This window comes from Gopherus evgoodei, chromosome 1, assembly GCF_007399415.2.
Source record: "Gopherus evgoodei ecotype Sinaloan lineage chromosome 1, rGopEvg1_v1.p, whole genome shotgun sequence".
Lineage (NCBI taxonomy): Eukaryota > Metazoa > Chordata > Testudines > Testudinidae > Gopherus > Gopherus evgoodei.
The window spans coordinates 194,557,373-194,580,634 of NC_044322.1; the positions used below are offsets into that span (position 1 = coordinate 194,557,373).

The window sequence follows — 23,262 nt, forward strand, 5'->3', positions numbered from 1 at the left end:
TTACACAGGTGGCCCACCCACATCAGGCAAGAGACGTAAAGATCTGTTGGGACTGACTTGTCATCTCAGGCCCTAACCCTTGGCGGTTCATCTGGACAAAATCTAATTATTCCAGCTTAAGGCAGCTATCTGAATTTCTTCACCAGGAATCAGAAGGGAAGGAGAGTGGTTAGAGAACACATGCCAAATGCCATGATTTAAAGTTAAATGATCGCGGCATGTTACAGCTGTGTAGGTGGTTCATTAGTATTTGTAATGGGAGAACTGATTTGGGTTCAAAAGACCTACCACCAAGCACTGTTCTCCCAAAATGTGAACAGAATCTGAGGTTTGGAAAAACTTTTAAGGCTGAATTTATGAAGGCACCCCAAATGGAGTTAAGTGCTCAAATTCCAGTGAATTTCAGTGGGAGCTGGGTGAATAATTCTTTAAGGTTTAAAATCCCAGCCTTAATCATTTTCATGTTCTTTTGCCCTTTTAAGTTTCATCAGGATCAGAAGTACTAAAAGAGCATGTTCATGTGATACGTCTGACCCTGTTGGGGATTAGGAAATGCCAGAATTCTTACGCATGCAATTCTGACCTCAATTTTTAAACCAAAGAAGTTTTGCAAAGTTCAAATAAGCCACTTTGACTTTTGACTACCCGTCCAAACCAAGCCTTCCATCTTTGAGGTTTTGCCTAGCATTAGTTTGATAAATGGATTCCTCTTATAAATTATAAAATGCTTTCAGAAGGCAGGCTTTGGAAGTTGTGGCTGGTTGCTTGACTGCTGTAGGAAAAATACTAATATCACCACCTATAAAATTACCCAGACTGTGCACAGGGTACTGCCATGTACTGTAGGAGACCCACATTTGGTACAAATCACTAGATTTTCCCTTTCTGGATCACTGGACACTATTGTGAACAGGGCCGGCTCCAGGGACCAGCCCAGCAAGCAGCTGCTTGGGGCGGCCAATAGTGAGGGGTGGCATGTCCGGATCTTCGGCAGCGGGTCCCTCACTCCCTCTCGGAGCAAAGGACCAACCACCAAATTGCCATCGAAGACTGAAGCGGCGGCGATAGAGCTGCAGATTCTGATCGTGGATTTTTTTTTTCTTTTTGCTGCTTGGGGCAGCAAAAACCCTGGAGCTAGCCCTTATTGTGAAGCCAGTAAGAAGCTTCAGAACATGCTGCTTTAGAAACTGGAAAGGTCTTGATAATTAGAGCCTGTCAGCAGTAATTGTTGCAGCCTCACGTTCAATTCTCAACCAGGTTCAAGAGCAGCAACTCAGTATCTTCTTAGCATAGGCAATATGTTTTGCCTGGCCACACTCTCTTTAAAGGCCGAACAGTCAAACAATTGTTTGTTGTCTAGAGTAATGGTCTTGGGAGATATCTGAAGCCTGATCCTCCACTGATGTCAAATGTTATAGCTCCGTTGATTTCAATGGCACCATGACATTTTACACCAGCTGACCCCTGTGGACAATCTTAGATGGGAAAGAAGATTCCTGACCATCTACCATCATGTACCATTCCACTAAGAGAATAAAAGTGGTAGAAGACACTGGAAAACTGTACAATAGGCCTAGTGGCAAGGGAAAAGAGCAACAAGGGATGTATGGCAAGGGGGAGGTAAAGAAACAATTTGCAGACATTGCCCTTTACAGCTAAGCACATACAATCCCACTGTCATGCCAAAAGCAGCCCTTAGGCACCTGTGTAAGTGAAGTTTTGAACAGTGAACAGTTAGATGCCCAAGTTTGGCAAGCAGGCCCAGGGTGTACCCGGTAGCCATATGGTCTACACCTAGCTAACTACTGTTTGTCCTATGAAGAGTCACTTTTTATTTATGCTTTTCTGGGTATAGCATCTTGAATCCCAAGACATTTATTAAGGGTATTTATGAATTGTGCTTCATGATAAAGCACGGAGAAATTTTTTCTCTATTCAACTTAGTGTGTTACTTTTATTTTTTTCATCTTAACTCTAATAAAACAGGGCCTGACTCAATAATTGCTTTGAGAAAGAATGAGCATAAACAAGATGAAATAGAACAGGACCCTAGGATTAGGGATTAGAGTGGCCCAACAGAGCTTTTATGTTTATTACTTGGATCAAAGTATCACCGGGACAAAAAATATGACCTAATTTTTATGTAAGTGACCTCAGACTAACCAGCACTGTAAAGTATCATTTTTCTCCTTGTAGGATTCTAAGCAAAAATTAGTTACTTTCCTCCTCAGAGAGGACATCTGGACAGTTTATCAATGAACAGGAATTTGTCTCTCACTGTGAAGAGTCCGTGATGTCTCCTCCCATGCACCAAGGGAATGCTGGGCTTTCAGAGCATCTGCACACATCGGCATTTTTCTCCCCCTGACCCAGCCCCTAGACAGAAGGTCTGAACATGAAATTTATGGGCTGGGTGATGTGTGCCATGAGCTCACACTTAACTAGACAAATTAGATAGGTTGCAATCCATGCAGCTGTAAACGACATCCTGCAGGTTTCCACCTGATCTTTTACAGCTTTTCATAAATCAGTACCTACCAGCTTCAGAACAGAGTCATTAAAAAGAAATCATGGAAATTGCATGTTTGCTCAGGGGAAGTGAAACAGAACATTTCCCCATCTTTTTTTTTTTAAGGCTCTTTTTGTTTTGTCCTAACCTCCACTCCCCAACAGCTACATTTTCAAATTGTTATCCATCCACTGGCATGGAGAAAATTGTCAATGCTACTCATTCTTGCATTGCATATGGCTGGAGGCCCAAATTTGCTGACTTGTGACACCCCTTTCCTCAAATAAATAAAAATACAGTGACAAATATAACAGTGAGATGCCAGATTGTACTTTCTACAAAATGCCCTGCTGCAGTCAGCTTTCAGTGGACTGGACCATTGTGTTAACCACTGGAATCAACTCTTGTGTCGTGCACATAAGCACAGAGAACCATGGTTTGCTGTCAGTAATATAGATTTTGTCACAAGCCACAGCACACCATGTCTAGAAATAAATATCTAAATGGCAAAGGGACTTCAGTCCCTCCGTGTACAAGTCTCTACTCTAGGTGTGCCAGCTACCCAGTGAGAGAGAGATAACAATTTGTAATATTCAGGTGCCAAGACCACCAGAAGGATGAAGCATTACTTCTGTGTAAAGGGTAGCATATTGCTGCTGGGTAGAGAAATCCCATATACTACCTCCTAGATTTCATGTTTTGTTTTTCCCCTCTAATCAATGCAACCTAATTCCCTATTTTTAAATTTGGAAACATCCTTTATACATTCACACTTAAAACAGGCATCTATAATTCCTTTTTCTCTTACAAAAAGTGAAATGACACCTTCACTACATTGCTTTGACTGCAAAACGACTTTCTTTCTAGTGTAAGTAACTTCAAGCACTTAAATTCTGGATTAACAGTAAAGACAACATAGTTATCTCCAACCTTAGAAAAACAGAGTGCATGTGAGGCAATTTTAGTTTTATCTTCTCTACCAAATGGAATCATGAGTGTATGTGCTTCCCAACAGGAGACCAGTAAATAAATGTCACACTGAGAAGTAGAGTCATTGTGTTTACTTTAATTATCCCTGGACCTTAAGGACTAGAATCTTTGCAGTTACAGCTATTTATGCTTGGTTTAAAGTGTCCCTCTGGTAAAATTAGTAGATTGTTCTTAAAATAAAATTTGCCTTGCTGTTTGGCATATTTTCTTCTCCCTCTGAGATTTTATATCATGTTTGCTTAGTTTGAGAGTAAACCGGCTTGTTGCTCCTCTTTGTTTTTGAGGTCAAAAGTGGGTACACTTTGTTGTTACATAGATCACCAGTTAGAAATTGTGAGCAAGTGTCTTTCCCAGCTTCCTTTCCAAATACAGCTCACACTCTTTACAAGTAGAAGCTTTCTTCTCCCCACTTTGCATCGTGGGTTTTGGCATTATTAACCAAGAAAAAAATGCAAAATATTAAAGATCAGCTCCCACCTTTTCCTGAGACTCGTCTATTTCCGGGGTTCCTCACTCAGGACTGCTCAGCCTACACCCTAAACCCTTGCCCTCCAGACAACCATCACATTCGTTTTATATTAAGGTGGGGGAAAGGAGCTACTTGCCTCACTTAACTCTTTTACATAGACTTCCACCCAGCCAGGCCCAGGGCATCTCTGGTTCCCTCTCACTGTGAGGGACTAAAAATGTAACCTCAGTGCCCAGGTGAGACTAAAACTGTAACCTCAGTCTCACTCCACAATTGACCAGATCTGCATGTGAGTTCAGAGAGGTCCCCCCTTATCTGTCCATTGTCAGGGCAACTATCGATGAAGGATGAGTCTGGAGTTTCTATGGCTGCTGGTAACCAAAGTAGCTCAGGCTGTATTCAGTGATCCTGCACCAATGCTTGGGTGCCCCCTGAGTCCACTGGCTGGTTATTACCCTCCTTTATCTGTACAAGCAGTACACACACACAAGTCTCAGTGCTCAGAGTCTCAGCAAGACCATGTGTTGCCCCCATTGTCACATTCTACATAGGGACACAGTTTTTTGCATGCACTATTTTCCTCACATAAATAACAGACCATAGGAAGGACTGCTTGCACCTACCTAGAGTCTGGATGAGTGCCCTTTTTGGTTTTGACCTTAGCATTTCTTCAAAGTCACACTGCCTCATTTGACAGTCCTTGATTTATTTACACTCCCCATCGCCCACAAACAAAATACACACAACAGGAAGGGCCCTCCTAGACACTGCCTCTTCAGAGTGCCCAATCTCTTTTAATTTTCTCCCCAAATGTTCCTTGAGCAGAACCTTGGATAATATGTCAGGTCAGGGTTTCAGTCACAGCCCTGGTGGTTTACCGAACAGTTCAGCCTCCATGAAAGAGCCTCTTGCCAGCTTAGATTGTTGGTGCTGGCACACCCTTATCTGCATCCTCCAAAGCAGACTATTCAAATCCTATTCTAAAATAATTCAGTCATCAGTTCTGCAGTTCATTCCTTTGGCTTGAGCCAATGCACTGCCTAGTTGTCCAACTGCTGGGCAAAAGAAAAGGGCTCACCCTGAAACAACTTTTTGGTACTTTTCTTCCAAGGTCTCCAGGAAGTCCAGGATGGCAGGATCTTGCTCAGAGTCAGATATTCAGCTTGTGTCTCTCTTGTTAAAAACCAAATAGACAGCCTAGGAATCCTCTTCCCTTGTTCCCCAAGGTGATGTGCTGCTGCAGCAGATAGCTGCAAGTCAGTGAAAGTGACTAGATAAACCTATAAGTCATTATCTTGGACAGGTAAAGGTCAATACCCAAATGCTAGTCTAAGCAGTGTCTCTAGTTTAATAATCCTCTGGAACAACTGCTCCAGGAAAAGTCTTTGCTGTTCCTGGTGTAATGCCACCCCGGCTTGCTGCTATAAGCTGCAGAAAGATCTGCTGCTGTAATTCTTATTGTTCCCTGACCCATTTCAGGACCCACCTCTTTTCCTCTTTTGATTTCCCCCTTTCCAGTGTGTCTTAAAAACAAAAATCTCCTGACACTACTTTTACATTTTTCAAATTGCTCTGAAAACATAGTCTACATCCCATTTAATGGAGTCCAGCTTTATTAACAAAGAAAATAATAGGAGTAGTTTAAGTTTTCTCAGCCTTGGCTGCTTCTAAAGTTCCTCACTCACAGCCGCTCAGCCCACATATTAGGTCATCTCTCTCCAGGGAGTCATCCCCAAACCCACTGTATCCAGGTAAAGTAATGACTCAACAAGTCACCTACCTCCGTGTCAGTATAATTCACTTTACACTTTCCCAGCAGGATCAACACTAGCTACCAGGGATGAATGTTTTAGGCCAAAACCACCACTGTGTACAGGAATATATTTTCAACTTGTTATACACAGTGCAGTGTTAGCTATGCAATTAAGCAACTGGTATCATGGTGCAGGGTATTTCTTGGGAATTCACAACTGGCTGAGTGTCTGCCCATTAACACCATCCAGTCATTATTGCTAAAACAATCTATAACCTCTTTAAAAGAGAAAAAAGTGCAATTAGAAGGCTTGTAAAATGCTGTACTGGCTCCCTGTCTGTTCCATTTTGTGCCAGTGACCTGCCTTATGCAGACATCACATCTCACATTTGGCTGTATTGTGAATCTCAAGGCAGACTTAATGCTTACTATATCAGGCAATGGCTTTGCACAGTTTGTTTTCTAGCGCTTCCAGCTTAGAATTTCCATTAATGCTAATGAGGGCTGCACAGTAAAAAATCTGAAAACTGAGTTGAAATAACAGTATAGATCCCTTCCGAATCACACTAAACAACAAGTAATAAAAGAGGAGAAGTTATTCTCCTTGTGCAGTAACTGGAGTTTTTCAAATTGCCTCCCCCTGTGGGTGGTGCAGTTCAGGTGTGCATGCACCCTGAGCCTTTGGTTGGAGATTTTTGGTAGCAGTGCCCATTAAGCCTGTGCACACACCCTACTTATTCATGTACCCCATATCGAGGTCATAGAAGGCTACATGGGCGAACTGCCCTCAGTTTCTTCTCTATAGCAAGGAAACTCTAAAACAGTGGAAAGAAGGGAAGATAGTGGAGCACCCTAGGGGACACACATCTCAAAGAATGCCAGTACTGTACAAGGTGAGTAACCTCTTCTTCTTAAGTAGTATCCCTGTGGATACTTCACTTCAGGTGACTCCCTAGTAGTAACCTCTTAAGGAGAAGGGAGTTTTGGAACAGAGTCCGTCACAGAAGAAAGAACTGCATTATCTACTAATGAAACAAAGGGGTGGAAAACGTATGTACCAAGGATAATGTCGCAGCCATGCAGATTTCAGCAACTGGAATGTCTTTGAGCAGGGCTCTAGGGTAGATTGTGATAAAGTGCCGTCACTCATAAGGGAGATGGAACCTCAGCAGAACAGCAATTGCCAATAATGCATCCAGGGATCCATTTAGAAAGTCTCTGTGTGGAGACAGAAGCTCCGCTAGATCTATTTGCAATAGAAACAAAGAGTCTAGGGGTCTTTGTTCTCAATACGATTGAAATTATCATCATTATTTACTGGTACCTGGACAAACACAGTATGATTTCCTGATGAACACAACAGTATATTGGCATTGGTTGGAATGGTTCAAGTAAAATCGGAGGGTTTTTTGCTCAACTCATCAGCCTTAAAATTCCTTGAGAAGCAAGTGACCAAAATTAAAGCAGGTCAGAAATGGATTTAAAACTCCCTAAAACATCTAGTCAGTGTCAGAAATCTTTGCATGAAGATGCTTGGCTGCCTGAGACTGATTTAGTGTAAGGCCAGTTGTAAAAACTAGAGCCAAGTGCATGCTACACAACATTCTCCTTGAACGCTTATTTCTTTTCTTTGACCCTGTTCCTTACCCCTGCTGAGTTTGGTTTCTAGAAATATTCTAGCAAACTACTTTTTGAGAAGGAATGTTCACAGACATATCAAATTTCACTGGATAATAGCTATGGGAAGCTTTGAATTTGTAAATGTGAGTGCACTGGACATTTATGTTATGTTTAACCATTCTGGGAACTGAAATGATACCATGCGATCTACATGTCCAATGAAAACTAGCAAGACACCTTCAGCTTCAACACTTGCAATGAACTGTTCACAAATAGTCTCCACACCAATAATTACTAACAGAAATTATTCCTGGAATTAATTAAATAATTAATAACACATTCAAGAAAGTTACATGGTTTTTGCAAACTATGTGTTAACAGAAAAGTATGCATGATAAATTATTCACCCAACTTTTCATATATATTCGCAGTTGCATTGTGGAGAGAATTTCTTCTGATCCTTCGAATTTGCAAGATGCTGGACTATGTTAAATGGATTCAAGCTTGCTTTTTAAGAAAAGTTGATTTTTTTGAAATACAGTAACATTTGCTGACTTAAATGGGTTATCTTTCTAGATACTTGGACAATATTTAAACAGAGTACCACTGGAATATAAAGAGATAAGCCTATTTGGTACACTACAGCATATTCTGGCGATAACACCACTTTTACTGTTTTTTCAATAAGGTTAATTAGGACTATGATTATGAATTAAAAATAATAGTTTTAGGGCTCAAAGTCATGTAATTCTGTTCAGGAAAGAATGTTGTGTTTTGCACAAGATTGGCTAATTTTTATCACCAAAACCAGCAAATTAATGGAATTATGATGAAATATATATGATAGTAGGAGATTTGCAACTTCACGGCCACTCCTGCAAATTACAATTTATGGGCAGACTCCTCCCCAGTACAGAGTCCCAGTGAAAATAATGGAACTCTGGGCAGGCAGGCACAGGGGCCAATCCCCACACTGCAATCTGCAAAATCAAAAGTCAAAAGATTATTGAAGAATTGTTCTGCACATTTACTTTAACAGCTTATCCGAAATATTAAGGACCAATTTCTGCTCTCAGATCCGATGGTGCAAATGAAGAATAATTTCAGAGTTCCGAAGAATTTCTCTGAATTTACACATATGCTCCTGACAGCAGAACTTGGTCCTACATTTTATTTATGATTTAGCCACATAAAATAAGAAAAATAATTCATTTTAGATATTCGTATAAACCACAATTTTAAATATCTTTTTAACCTGTTAAGTGCTGTCATTGCATAAAAGACAATATACGCTGCTTTACATTTTGTGAGGTGGTGGCATTGTCATTTTAGTATCCCCTTTTTAAGTTATATGACTTTTCAGAAAGCCTTTGACAGACTGCAAATAAAACTCATATATGTTAGCTCTCTTTAAAATAGGATAAGATGATTACTATATCAAAGGCACACTCTTTGGAGAGATTCAAAGACAGCTTGTAAAAACAAAAATGAAATATCATTTCACAAGCTTCTGTGAGCAAGACCTGTGCTTTATTTCTGGAAAAATTATCTTAACGCGAGGACTGACTGTGAATTAGTTACATTTATGGAGGCCAGAAACAGGAGAGGTGAAGGGGAAACATAACAATCTATAAAGCAAGAGTCATCCCCAGTTTGGTCTTCAATCAAATGGTTTAGCTGAAGCCCTTCAACTTTACCAAATTAGAACAAATTTGCAGCAATTACTAGCCCTTTAGAATATTTTGTAATGATTTAGTGCTGTAAAAAGAGCCATGTTTGCAGATTTAGAAACTGCATCCTACTAACTAATGATACTTAGCCAGCATGTCACACTTTTCATCTTCCAAGGACTTTGTAAATATTAACTAATTAATCTTCCTGTGAAGAAGGCACTTGTTATCCATATTTTACAGATGGGCAGAAAGGTTAATTTAGGACTTCCATACACAAACATTTAATGTGAAGCAAGCTGGAGTGTAAATCTGCCCCACAGTAGCCTGCTACATAGTAAGTGTCTATTAGGATCCTGCTGGCATGCACTAACATCTCGTTAGTACAGTTAGATCTACTAAAGTTTTGAAATAGGGTAGATCAAAGTGTACTAAGAAGCTACGAAAGTGGAGTCTATGTCAAGACTTAGTCTGCAGCAGGCTATTGTGGGGTAGGTTCACATGCCATCTTGCAACAAACTAAATGTTTGTATGGACAAACCCTAAGTGACCCACTTGAGATCAGAGTAATTCATTCTTCAGAGTCTATTAGTAGTTGTTTAAAAATATGTTGTGCCTGGCAGGCAGGAGTATGTTAAAGCCAGACAGCAGAAAAGGTTGGTAGCCTCTCTTGTAAAAAGCTATATGAGTTGGTTAACGCTATCCAGTTATATCTATCCTTCATTAAAAATTGCTACACAGTTTCTGATTTGCAAATTGTGTGGAGGAGCTGAGAGGAGGGACATTTTATGAATGAGACACAGAACTAGTGGTTTCAGTCCAGTTCCTAGTAGTTCCTAGCTTTTCACTTGTCACTCTCAAAGCACATTATCAAGAGGTAGGTAAGGATGCTAGATTTTTTTCTAATCTCAACATTCAAAATAAAAGAATAAAAACAGAAAAGGAAAAATGTCTGTTTTGGGGGAGTTCCCTTCCAAGATATTGTGATCAACTATAAAGCTGAAGGAAATTTTGCAAATGTAAAAATCCAACAGAATTTAGAGTTTCAATGTTTTCATTTTGGGGGGAAAAAAATGGGGAAAACATTACCTTTTTTCACTAATTCCCCTCTCCCTCCCCAGTTTGTTTGACAAATTCTATGGATTAGCCTATCTCCATTTTAGAAATAGGAATAATGAGGCACAAAGAGATTAAGAAATTTTGCCATTGGCAAATAAATTTTGGTCTCCTGACCAGGCCCAGATTAACCAATGGTGACTTGCACAGAGACTCCAATCTCAGGGAGACCCAGTTGCCACTAAAGTATGAAGGGTGTCTTAGTTAAATTTGAATGGAATGGGGGGTGGCACACTCAAGTTCTGTCCTGCCTGCATGCTGTGGTGAGAGCCAATGGGATGGACTGGGGACCTGGGCCAGCCGGGTGGGAAAGGAACTGCTGGGGGTTGAGTGTCGGCCAGCTTGCTCACCAGCCCTCACACCCCCAGGGGTAGGACTTGCGCTCCTCCCAGTTACATTCTTCAGGGGCAGTCCACCCCCTATCAGCAAAGGTGGAGGGAACCTGGTTTCCATAGTGCACAGGGCCACAAATTCTTTAATCCAGCCCTGCTCCTCACCCCCAGTTCAGTGCAATGTTACCTGGAGACCACGCTATGCCCATTAACACGACACATTTGGGGTCACTGCAGTGCTTTTAATGTATTTTTAATTACACACTTGTATTTTAATTATATATATATTTATTTAGTTCAGTGATCTGCCTGCTTATGCCCGTGATGCTATTATAAAGTTTGAGCCATCACATCTATAACAGAGAAATTTTTTGCTTGAAATCCAGCCAAAAAACTTTGAACAATGAAGCTTGAAGATTATAGAAATCCCTAATCAGCTTCAATAGCTGACAAAAAAAATCAAGTGTCAGAAGCCTATTTCAGAGTTTTATAGTTTGGGAAATATTTTCAATTATGCAACTCTTGGTTTTCATTGTGTCTCACAAATGAAACAAGAATCAACAAATGCTGTTGGCTTCCAGCTTCACCAATTTGTTATGGGATGGATGAAGTATTTCTGACTCACCCACTGAATTATGGAAAGCTTTCCATCTCTTTGTAATTGAGTGAAATGTTCACCTATGTGAAAGTAATATACACCGGACTCAAAAAATAGTAAGTCCAAGTACAAATATAATAGAATTGATTAAAACTGGGAGAAGATGAACTCACTTCCAGGCTACAGATATTCAAACAACCTAGAGATTCAATAATAAAAACCAACATAATACTGAGATACCAAGAGAGAACAGCAGGATATGAATGAAAAGAAATTATGATTAGGTTATGCAATGCTTTGGCAAAATTATATGACTTGCACAACTTCACTTGTTCCGTATTCAGTTTCTATATCAGTTTGCAAAACTAGACATCTATGTGTACAGGAGAAGGCATAAGGGATATAAACATCTGAGCCCACAGAGTACACACACAGCCAAGTAAAGAGAGACTTCACAAAAAGACTACGTAATTGAAGAACATGGATTTCACACGGTAAAGAAAGCATGACGGGGTGTATAAACCCCACACCAGTGGTTAAGAGGTTAAAGAGCTGCTGTGGGCTGGCCCTGTCCCTCTGGTCCTGTCAGTCATGTCAGAGGTGGAATAAGATCTTAAAAGCATGAATTTCTAGACTGTTGCTGAGAGAACGACAGTGGCTCTTACAGCTCCCAAGAGAGACTCCTGGACACCTTCAGAGGGACTGTTCTCAGGAAGGCCATTCACTGTGCCTACAAGGAGACAAAGACTTCACTGTACTATCTGGGTAGGATAGGTTCACGAAGCCCCAAGGTGAGCATTTAAGTAGTTGATATCACTACCCGTGACTCCTTTCAAGGTTAGGGAATCAGGGACTAGATTAAGGGGACTAAAAGAGTGGGACCCAGGAACCCCAATCCCTTTAAACACAATCAAATTATTTGACTTAATTTTTGTATCACAGACTCCTGCCTAGGCAGAGGGGGGCAGCTGTATGAAATATGTATGTGCAGACTGAGGCCCTGAATTCAGCAAAGCACTTAAGCACATGCTTAACTGACTTCATTGGGATTCAAGCTAAGCACATGCTTAAGTGCTTTGCTGAACTGGGGCCTAACATAAGAGAGAAAGAAATGCAGCAGAGGAGGGTGACAAGTTATATTTCACATCTATAGTAATATGCATGTAATTTGGATGTAAGAAGGTAGTGATTGTTTTAAACAAACATCAGCGGATGACCAAACACATTTAAACATGTAAGGTTAAAAACGATAAAAAAGATGATTTTATATCTATAATATCTTTTTTTTAAATATCATCAGGCAAAATAGATTCCCATACAAATTATTTCCAATCATTTGTATCCTTATATCTAGGGGTAATTTCTACACCCACCCACAGTCCTAGAGGTTCCTGTATGCAGCAGAATTAACTTGGTTCCATTGCTCTGTGTGTGTGTGTGTGTGTGTGTGTGTGTGTGTGTGTGTGTGTGTGTGTGTGTGTGTGTGTGTGTGTGTGTGAGAGAGAGACAGACAGACAGACAGACACACACACACAAACAGAGGGAAGAGGGATTTGCAGGACACAGCTCCATGAGACTTTCAGAATGCTTTCAACAACAGGATTCTAAAAGCAGGGCAGAAGTGGGGGTTAAAGGAGGGGTGGGAGCTACTGCAATGTAGCTCCACTGATGATTCCTAAATATTGACAAGGGCATATGTGTCATGTGAGCTACTGCAGTCTCAGGTAGCTGCTGTAGAGTAACTTGTGGGAGAGGATTCCTCCAACCTAGCCCATTGAGCACAGTCTGGATACTTGGACTGTGTGTTGGGGGGTGGAGGGGTCATATTGCTTTTTTTCCTGTTGCACATGTCTATTCCTCTCGTGCCTGCAGAAAGTAAAGAGAGATTTGCCAGAGTACTGGTAATGAATGTGTTATGAAAACTACATGTCCCTGTTTGCTAATCTGTTAGGGCTTATGTGATCACCAGGGTAAATTCCAGCACACAATTAGGGTATGTCTACACTGCAATTGGAGGTGAGATTGCAGCATATGAAGACCTATATGAACTTGCTTTGATCTAGCTAACTGGAGTAACAATAGAAGTGAAGCTAAAGAAGCACAGACTGTTCAACTCTACTCGCGATCCTGGGTACGTACTCAAGCAGCTATCCCGAGCTGAAGTCTGTGCTTCACTGCTATTATTACTCCAGCTAGTTAGATCAAAGAAGTGCTGCAGTCATACCTCTGACTGCAGTCTAGAAACACCCTGGCAGGCATATACACAGGAAAACTGGACTAACTCTACTGAGCATCACCTATTCACCAGTAATTAAAGGACAAAACAGAGAGCTGACTGCTTTGAAGATCAACCTGACCCACTGGTGAAGATGCATAAATTTGGACAAGGCTTGGGGTCTCAGGGCAGACAGAGGAACTTTGGGACAAATAAAAGTCTGCTTGTGAACTCAGAGATTGTCCTGGACTAAGAGAAAGGGCCTGCAGAGAGCTGCAGGCTGGGCCTCATGCTCAGAAGGGGGTGACTGATGAGCAGAATCCACCTACGCGGGCAAAGAAAGGATAAGGTTTAGGTCAGATAAGGTGCACAGTGGCAGTTATTGTTTCAACTTTGTTTCTTTCTGCTCGTTAAATTTCTATGCACCAACACTTCACACTTGTTTTTGAAGAAGCTGTCCTGAGTCACAGAAATCTCATATTGGTCTCAGAGAGAATTCTAAAATAGGACTCAATGCCCAGTTGGGCCAGCTGAAGTAAATATGGTTAGTAAACAGGGAGTGCGGTAACTTGATGATCCAGTCTCAGGTGGAGTGAACCGTGGGGTTCCACTCTCTGAGATATAAGTCTCTCACTTGGAAAAAGTGCCCACAGAGGAACAGAGAAAGCTCACAAGTGCAACTCATCCCTGAACTGTAGCAACCTGTTTCTGAATCCTTTGGTATGTTGGGGTCCCATAAGAATTCTGTGCATGGGTTTGGTATTAGATGGATGAAACAAATAAATATTTTGTTTTAAATGCTAAAAAAGTATGCATTAATTCCCGCAATCCAAAGATAAAACCAAAATGGAATATGGAAATTATTCCCAACTCCCAATTCAGCTAAACACTAATGCACTTGCTTAAATTTAAACACATGCTTGTGTCTCTTGCTGAACTGAGGCCCAAAAGACATTTAGCACAAACTTTTAACTGGGGAAGATAATGCTTAAACTAATTTGGTTTTAATACAATCAACAGCTATATAACGTGGAATAGCTATCCTGATAAACTTTTATCATTCATAATGTGTTAAAAACCCCAGCAATTAATTATTAAAGCATGTTTACTGTGCAGGAGAATCAAATCTCATTAGATATTTTTAATAACCAAGCCCATTAGTATCGCTGCCTTCCTCTGCCCATTCTTTTCTTTGTGTACTAGTGAGAGAGAAGTGACTAGCAAGCTTCTACCTCAGGAAAAAAACACACTGCTTGGGGCAAGAGGAAAAGGAACCAGGTCAATTCTATTTACACAGCAGGCTTAAACACTAACCAAGTTTTTTCAGCTCCACCCCCATTTCCCTTGTTATGACCTCCCCTTAGTTCACCATGATGGAACAGAATTTAGATCTAGGGCTAGGTCAGCTGTGGAAGACAAAATATTTTAAAAACAGATAAAAAAAGAATAACCTCCTGGGATTCATTTTTAAAGGACATTTAATATTATACTTTGTTGATTCTCTCGCCTGAAAAGATGTCCCCTCAGGGTATTACCATGACACATATGTAACCCACGCCATCACTACCCAGGCAGTAACTATTCTGTGGATATAGGACATCAGACTCCAGGCTGTCAGTCTGGGCCCTGTGATCAACATTTACACTTAAAATCAGGGTGCAACCCCCTTTTAAAACAGCCTTAAAATCTAGCCTCTTCATAGCAGCCTCTTTAAGAGCCAGGTATTTTATATGCAGTACAGACCTATTAATCTATACCCTATTTAATCAGAACTATGGTATTTAACCATATCCTGCTTCTGTCCTCAGATGTCAGGGCATTCATCAGTTATTCCCTCCTCTTTATCAGAACACTGCATAGGTCTCAGAACTCTCTGGATAAACAGGGTTGTAAATGAGTCTTTTTAATTCAATTAGAAGCATTGTATCAGCATTCATGTTAGAAATGAGATCCTTATTAAGGTTCTGATTCAGCAAAACACTGCAGTGCATGCTTAACTTTAAGGATATTAGTCCTACTGAAGTACATGGGAGTACTCTCATTTATAGGTAATTTGCTGGATGAGGCCAGAAGAGAACAGGGCATCACATACCTTTTCAGGGACACAATTCAGCAAGATATTTATGCACCTGCCTAATTATAAGCATGTGAGTCGCTTGGTTCTAGTTAATGGGATTACTTATGTGCTTAAGTACCTAGCTGAATCAGAGTAGCTGTGAGATACTAAGCACCTTCAGCATCCGCTGAAGTCAGTGGCGGGTCAGGGATTTCATCACATTGCAGGATCGAAACCAACATGACTTGCAGCTCAGATATTCATTTACTCGAGTTTAACACTTTTCCATCTCATCTTAAAATTAGCTGGGTTTCACCAGCCCAAACAAACATCTGTTATATTTTTATTTACAATAATCTCTTCTGACCAGAGAGCGGAAAGCTTCTTCTAGCCTTCAAGCATGCAAATAAGCAATAGATAAAACTGAGAAAGTGGATGGACAAAGCAAACACATTTTAATTACTGTAGGTGGAGAAAGCAAACATTTATTTTCATTAAGTGCGATGTAGAATTTAACATGTCACCTTGCAGCCGCATTGGTGATTATTTTCAGACTGCTGGGATTACGGATCAGCTTGTCCAAGATGCTGACAATCTCCTCAAACTTGGGTCTGTTGTTTCTGTCTTTCTGCCAACAGTCCAGCATCAACTGATACAAGGCAGCTGGGCAGTCCATAGGAGGTGGTAAGCGGTACCCTTCATCCACAGCCTTGATTACCTAACAAGGATAAAAGTTATTGGAAAGTTGAGGCAATTAAATTAACTTATTTTATCAATCCTGTGAAACAAATTATCACAGACACTTTATGTTTAAACAAATGTGTTTATTCACCAGTTGTCTTGCAGTGTAACACTATTGGTTATCTGCAAAGTAAACCATGTAGCAAATTAGATATACAGAAAGTGCTACAGGAAGGTTAAGATACAGTATGAGGAAAGTGAGACTCTAAAAAAACCTAAAAAACCTTCTCCAAACTCACATTGATTAGATTAAAGCCACAAAAATGCTACATTTCATAAGATATGGGCTCTATTACAACAAAGACCCGATTGGTGGACAGTTGGGGGACATTTAGGACTCTGCTATGTACATCGGCCAAACGGGACAATTCCTGCGTAAAAGGATAAATGGACACAAGTCAGATATTAGGAATGGCAATATACAAAAACCTGTAGGAGAACACTTCAACCTCCCTGGACACACAATAGCAGATTTAAAGGTAGCCATCCTGCAGAAAAAAAACTTCAGGATCAGACTTCAAAGAGAAACTGCTGAGCTTCGGTTCATTCGCAAATTTGACACCATCAGCTCAGGATTAAATGAAGACTGTGAATGGCTAGCCAACTACTAAAGCAGTTTCTCCTCCCTTGGTGTTCACACCTCAACTGCTAGAAGAGGGCCTCATCCTCCCTGGTTGAACTAACCTCGTTATCTCTAGACTGATTCTTGCCTGCATATTTATACCTGCCCCTGGAAATTTCCATCACATGCATCTGAAGAAGTGGGTATTCACCCACGAAAGCTCATGCTCCAATACTTCTGTTAGTCTATACGGTACCACAGGACTCTTTGTCGCTATTTAGGACTATAAGAGTTGTCAGTCACGATCTGATTATTGATCATTTGATTCCAATATCTTCATTAATAAGTATTAATACTTATACTTCAGAAGACATCAAAGCCACCATTTAGGTATCTTTAGTGCTATATGCTTTCCCCTATGTGCAGCTGAATTCCCATTGTAATCAATAGGATACCTCACCTATATACACCCCAATGGAAATTCTGAGTAAGGGGATCCTTGAAGACAGCACAGCACATAGTCTTTAGAACATAATAGATCTCATTTTGACAGCAGGTTGCTAATATGAAAACTTCATACCTTCTACTGTACAGTGCAGGTCAAATTATCTTCTTCTTTGCCTAGGTGTAACCTCATTGAAATAAGAGACAATGTAAAATTTTGCCCTGCATCTAAAATTTTATAAGATTTTTTAAAATGTTACCATTTCCTTTCTCTTCTGGTGTTACAATCCTCCTTATCACTCCAGATAATAGATTTTGCATATGAGTTACAAAATTACATATCCAAACTAGATGATGATATAGGGGATATTACACTAGCATTTGTGTTTTCAGGACTGCTAGATTTCAAAGCAGTGAAAACTGTTTTGAGACAGGAATAAGCTAGAAACACATTATGTGGTTTAAGTAGCCCTGTAGTGAAAAAACACACACATACACTTGCCCTGTATTTCATTTTAATATGAACAGATATTGTGGAAGGCATCCCACTACAATCTAAATGCAATTAATTAATCCTGACCAATAATAGACACATTTTGACACCTACTTAAAAAGAATACAGTTTTCTGTTCAAGTCTGAGATATAGCCAAGAGTCCTTAGTTGAAAGGGACAGTTTTGTTTTGTTTTTTAATGAATTTTTGTATTTATATTCACATTTTTAGGTGAAGGCGGAAAGAAAATGCTCTGTCGGACTGATTCTAGTTGTCATTTCTGCTCCTTTGTTTGTTTAGTGTTAAAAATTGGGCATAGAAAATCTTCAGAAAATCTTTGCCCAGCCCATTTGTGGCAGAAAGTTATCGTTTTACTTCTATCCAAAAATTTTGGGTTATAATTGACTTGTGAAATATATCAAGAGAAACAACACAATAGTTTTTTGTTTTTAAAGAATCTTACTTTGGGAAATACAATCCCTCTAACAAAACAAACATGTTAGCAGAGATTCATTAATTAAACCCCAAAAGCATGGAGGATCTGTATGTTACATAGACATAACTCCACATTAAAGGTCTTCTAAACAAATGAAACTATCTCCTCATGTTATCTGCTGACTGCCTCCAGAAAATTTTTTGTTTAATTCAAGTCTTAATACAAATGCTTCCATTCTCTTCTTTACAGGCTCCAATAACAACTTACTTGTGCATGCAACCTTTATGGAAAAAATATACAGACCGTTACAGAGATGGAACCAAAAGGGATCTACAGACATTTGGCCTGGTTCAATTAAAATGGCCCTAAAAACCCCTAGAGTGTAAAAAAAAATGACATCTTTCCTGTAGACTTTTTAAAACCATCTTTTAGAATATCTCAGCACGAGTATAATTCTCTGTTACATTGTACATAGTGGTCCAAAACCTTTTAGAAAGATTATCATTTTCATTTAAATTCTACAGGTCTTTTCAACAAGCAAGGAGACTTGGAAACTTTCCTTTTTACATCTTATTCTATGTCAGTGTCAAAAACTAGGAGTCACCTGGCTTCACTATGCTCCACTTCCTCTCACAGCTCAATTTTTTATTTGAGAACATAACTCCAGACTACAATATACTCACGTCCTGATTGGACATCTCCCAGTATGGTCTCTCTCCATAGGACATCACCTCCCAGAGGACAATCCCATAGCTCCATGCATCACTGGCTGATGTGAACTTGCGGTATGCAATGGCTTCTGGTGATGTCCATCGGATTGGAATCTTCCCCCCCTGGAAGCAGAACAATCCTTTAATTATTGTAACACATGTACATCTACATATGCTTTCAAGTATCAGAGGGGTAGCTGTGTTAGTCTGGATCTGTAAAAACAGCAAAGAGTCCTGTGGCACCTTATAGACTAATAGATGTTTTGGAGCATGAGCTTTCGTGAGTGAATACCCTGATTAAACAAAGACTGTGAATGGCTTGCCAACTACAAAACCAGTTTCTCCTCCCTTGGTTTTCACACCTCAGCTGCTAGAAGAGGGCCTCATTCTCCCTGATTGAACTAACCTCGTTATCTCTAGCCTGCTTCTTGCTTGCATGTATATACCCGCCCCTGGAGATTTCCACTACATGCATCCGACGAAGTGGGTATTCACCCACGAAAGCTCATGCTCCAAAACGTCTGTTAGTCTATAAGGTGCCACAGGACTCTTTGCTGCTTTTACATATGCTTTGTTACCTATAGCCAATTTGATCATATGGAATAGTAAATACCTTAAGCTATAAAATTCTATTACCATTTATCATGGAAGCAAGCCATTTCTTATCACAATGGTTTATATAACACATAGTGCATTATATTGTATCACAAAACTCTTCTGAAGCTCTATGTGTACATATTTTTCTATGTAAATCAAATCATCAGTTTATTTATTTACACTTAAAGAAAGGGTTGATGAGCCAGTCTCACTGATTTCAGGTGGAGAAGCAATAATCTGTCAGAGGTCAGATCCTCAGTTATGCTCCAACCCCTTTATGCCATCCAAATGGAGCAAAGGGGCCAGATTCTGGCCATAAACGGCCAGTGCAGATGAGCTTCCTCTTAGTGTAAAACTGGCAAAATTGACTCCTACACTTCCTGCGCCACTCTCACATTTTGGGGAAGGAGGGGAAGTGGTGCAGCTCTCCTTTACTAACGCCAATCCTCTGCTTGCATAAGATCCATGTGGATCACATGAAGGGCCATAATTATACTAATGCTGGGGTTAGGGCTAGCATTGGTCAACTCTCAGAGTCGGGGACAACTACTCTGTTTGCACCCCTTTGTACAGGCGAGAATCTGGTCTAAGACATTTTTACTGTCATGAGAAGAGCCATCATTAAATGATTTAAACTTGGAAAAGAAGAAAAACTACCGTTAAAATTAGACCTGTTGTTATGGGGAACATCTCTCTCCCTGATTGAGACCACTGTTTCGTGCCAAAAACCAAATTAACAAAATGCACGCAAGGAGCCTCAGGCTGCATTTCTGCAACACGAGAACTAGAGGGAAGAGACTAAGTCACTTTCCAAAGGCGCCAGCTTTTACAGAAATCTGTAAGTCTATGATTTGGGGTCATGCATGAGAAAACAAGCCCATATTACACAGTAAAACAAAACTTTGGCATAAAATAATTCAGAAATGAACATAATTGAATGCAGAATACAATGACAGGTTCAAGTCATTTCCAACACCAGGGATGTATAGTATATGTAGCACTGGTGAAAAATCCAGCTCAGGCTTCAGCTCAAATGATATCAATATATAGGAACTTCCATTACTGTATAATCTGAGTGCCTCACAATTTTTAATGCATTTATCCCAAAACACCCCTATGAGGCAGGGAAGTGCTATTATCAGCATTTAAGAGTTGGGGAACAGACCTCCCCAAGGACAGGAAGTCTGTGGTGGACCTGGTTCTCCTGGCTCCATGACTCATGCCCTAACCATTACACCAATCTTCATGTCACGTGAATCTCTCCAAATTGGATGGGTTTAATTCCTTTTGCTGTCCTGCCATCACTGTAAAATAAAACCCCAAGCAAGTAAAGAGCCGTGTTTGAAGCCATTTCCCAGAACACAAATTTAATCCATGTTCCAAAACCAGACTGGCCCTACAGTCTTCCTCTTTCAAACTCAACACCCAAAATGAGATGTCCCCTACTCATGCTGAGTAACATGCTTTGTATTTGTATTTATAGGTTTTTCTCACAGCCCTCATTGCTGTGCCATTAGGGAGCCACACAAACGTTCAGAAATGTATGGTCTTAATACCTCTCTGAGGAAGAGGAATAATACTGTCCTCTTTTCATACATGCCCAAGGTCACACAGTGAGTCTGTGGCAGAGCTGAGGATTAAAACCAACTTTCCAGAATCCTAGAGCGCTAACCACCAAACCCACTATTTCTATTATATATATTTATTTTTTAAACATACAGTTTGTCTACAGCTGTCTCTTCAGGGTCACACGATAAACAAGTAAATGCGAATAAAAGAGCTGTAATCTAAAGGTACAAAACACACCCAAACCCACATATACTCCAACTCTGAAAAGTCTCTCAACTGAAACTCTGCTGTTCATCTCACTGGCTCAGAAACTGCCTGAGTAAACAAAAAGCCGTGTCACATGATGAGTTCTGTCAGTGGAAGGGGAAAGTGATTTGAGAAGCAAGGGCCTTACACGGAGACTGGCCAGTCTTCAGAAGTACAATTCTAGGGACTATCTCCTAACATGTCCCAGCTGCTCTCAACTGTCAGGGTAAAATTACCTTTATGCTACCTGGCACCTAAACTACAAAGGACTTTTATAGATCAAACCCAACCTTTTAACTACATCTGGAAATGAATATGTACCCACTGCAGTCTCTGGAACACAGATGTAATGTGTTGCCTGCATGAAACACCAATGAGTATGTCAGCAGTAGAATTCTACATTTAAGTGAATTTTCTAAGAGATCCTCAAGGATAGGCACTTCGCAGTTATGCAGCTAGGAGATGACATAGGAACAGATAACTGTCGAGCTTTGCTTTGATAGGAAAGGTTGCAACTTCCTAGCCAAGCAAAGATAGAGGGGGAAAAAAACCACTAGTCTGCTTTCTAAAATAGCAGTGGATTCTATATTGTAAACCTGTGTAAAAAACACAGGACAAACTCCCTCAATCGAGGATTCAGATATCACTTCTGGCAATTCATCCAGGTGCTTCCCAACTCACCAATATCACCAGGAAAGCCAAGTGATTGCACCATCTGATTTGGGAGACATTAAGACACAGAGCTAAGTATCATCAGCATACTAATAGCACTGCAATCCAGAATATCTCACATTGTCCCCTGGTTTCATCTACACAGTGAATAGAGGGCAGGCGGAATATAAACTTGCAGTACACTACATGACAAAGCTCTTGAGCAGATGAATAACAGCCTGCTACTAGCCTCTGGGTCCTCTCCATTGAAAAATAATTGATCTACTGAAGTACAACTACAGCTAAACCACCAGGTTTCCAGACATGTAAATACCATGTTGTGGCCAATGGTACTAAATACCCCTGCCAAATCCAAAAGAATCAGCAAGCCATCTCTACTCTTTGCCCCCCATGAATAAGCAACTCAGCTCAAGCTTCAACTGCCTTCAGATACTGAGTACACCTATTTAACATCTGCTATTTAATATAACATTCTGTTTATGTGAGGAAAATAATTATGTTGTTCTTACATGCAGGTCAGGTAATGGCCTATCTGTTCCTCTTAAGATGATGTCAGATGAGAGCATTCAAGATTGGACTCACCGAAAGTCTGAATTCCGAGGCCTGATTTAGGAGTTGACCTGGTCATGACCAATCTTGAATTAAGAGCCAAGAACAAAGTGAGATTAAAATGGTTGCAAAATACAATTGTATTCTCCCCAAGACAAAGTGGGTGCCAATTTCTAACAACACAATGCAAGGGAATAAATGCAAATACTTTCCAGCCCAACTGGCTTCAGCTTCTGAAAAAGTTTAGAAAGGGAAGAGACTTGTATGTGTCAACATGTAGAGAAAATGTAGGCATCCCAGGAACATGGGAAATAACAGTAAAGTACAAGGTAAGCACTTCATGGAGGGGAGGGAAATACATAGTTTAGCACAAAGTCCTTACCTGACATCATCTTAAAGGGAAAAAACATTCAATTAATAAAAAATAGTGGCATTATTCTCCAATGTTTTAGAAACTACTGTATTATCATATGAAAGACAAATTCAATAAAACATCAAAAGTTCCCTTTTATGCACGTTTTCATTGGTTTTATGAAGACTGTATGCCTATCTATGCAAAGTTAAGTTCCATTGAAAGTGAAGAGCTTTTTTTCTCTCCTAAGCATCTACCATAGCTCTGTTCGTGATGCTGAAGGCATTCATCTATACATTGGGGGTGAAATCCTGGGACCACTGACTTCAGTGGTCTCAAGATTTCACCTTGAGATCTTAGGATAGAAGAGTTACTTCTGAGAAACATACAACTCATCTGCTCCCCTATCACAATACCTGATAGGTTTATAGAGGTACAAGTATATAAGAAGCATAATAAATCTACATAACTTAAAAGCAAGGGATACAACACACCATTTTCATAACCAGATGGGACTAGGACTCATAATGATACAAAGTGGAATATTTCAACTGCATGTGGTAT

General features: G+C 40.1%; 1 protein-coding gene across 2 annotated transcripts in view; it reads right to left on the reverse strand.

Annotated features, from left to right (window-relative positions):
* The window catches only part of EPHA3 (EPH receptor A3), a 324,372-nt gene that overhangs the window by 10,994 nt on the left and 290,116 nt on the right, over positions 1 to 23,262 (reverse strand). For both annotated transcript variants that reach the window (XM_030581675.1, XM_030581667.1), the window contains exons 14-15: positions 18,687 to 18,836; positions 15,853 to 16,046 (exon numbers count right to left, since the gene is read on the reverse strand). In XM_030581675.1, coding sequence (XP_030437535.1) covers positions 15,853 to 16,046; positions 18,687 to 18,836 — 344 coding nt within the window. The remainder of the gene's footprint in view (positions 1 to 15,852; positions 16,047 to 18,686; positions 18,837 to 23,262) is intronic.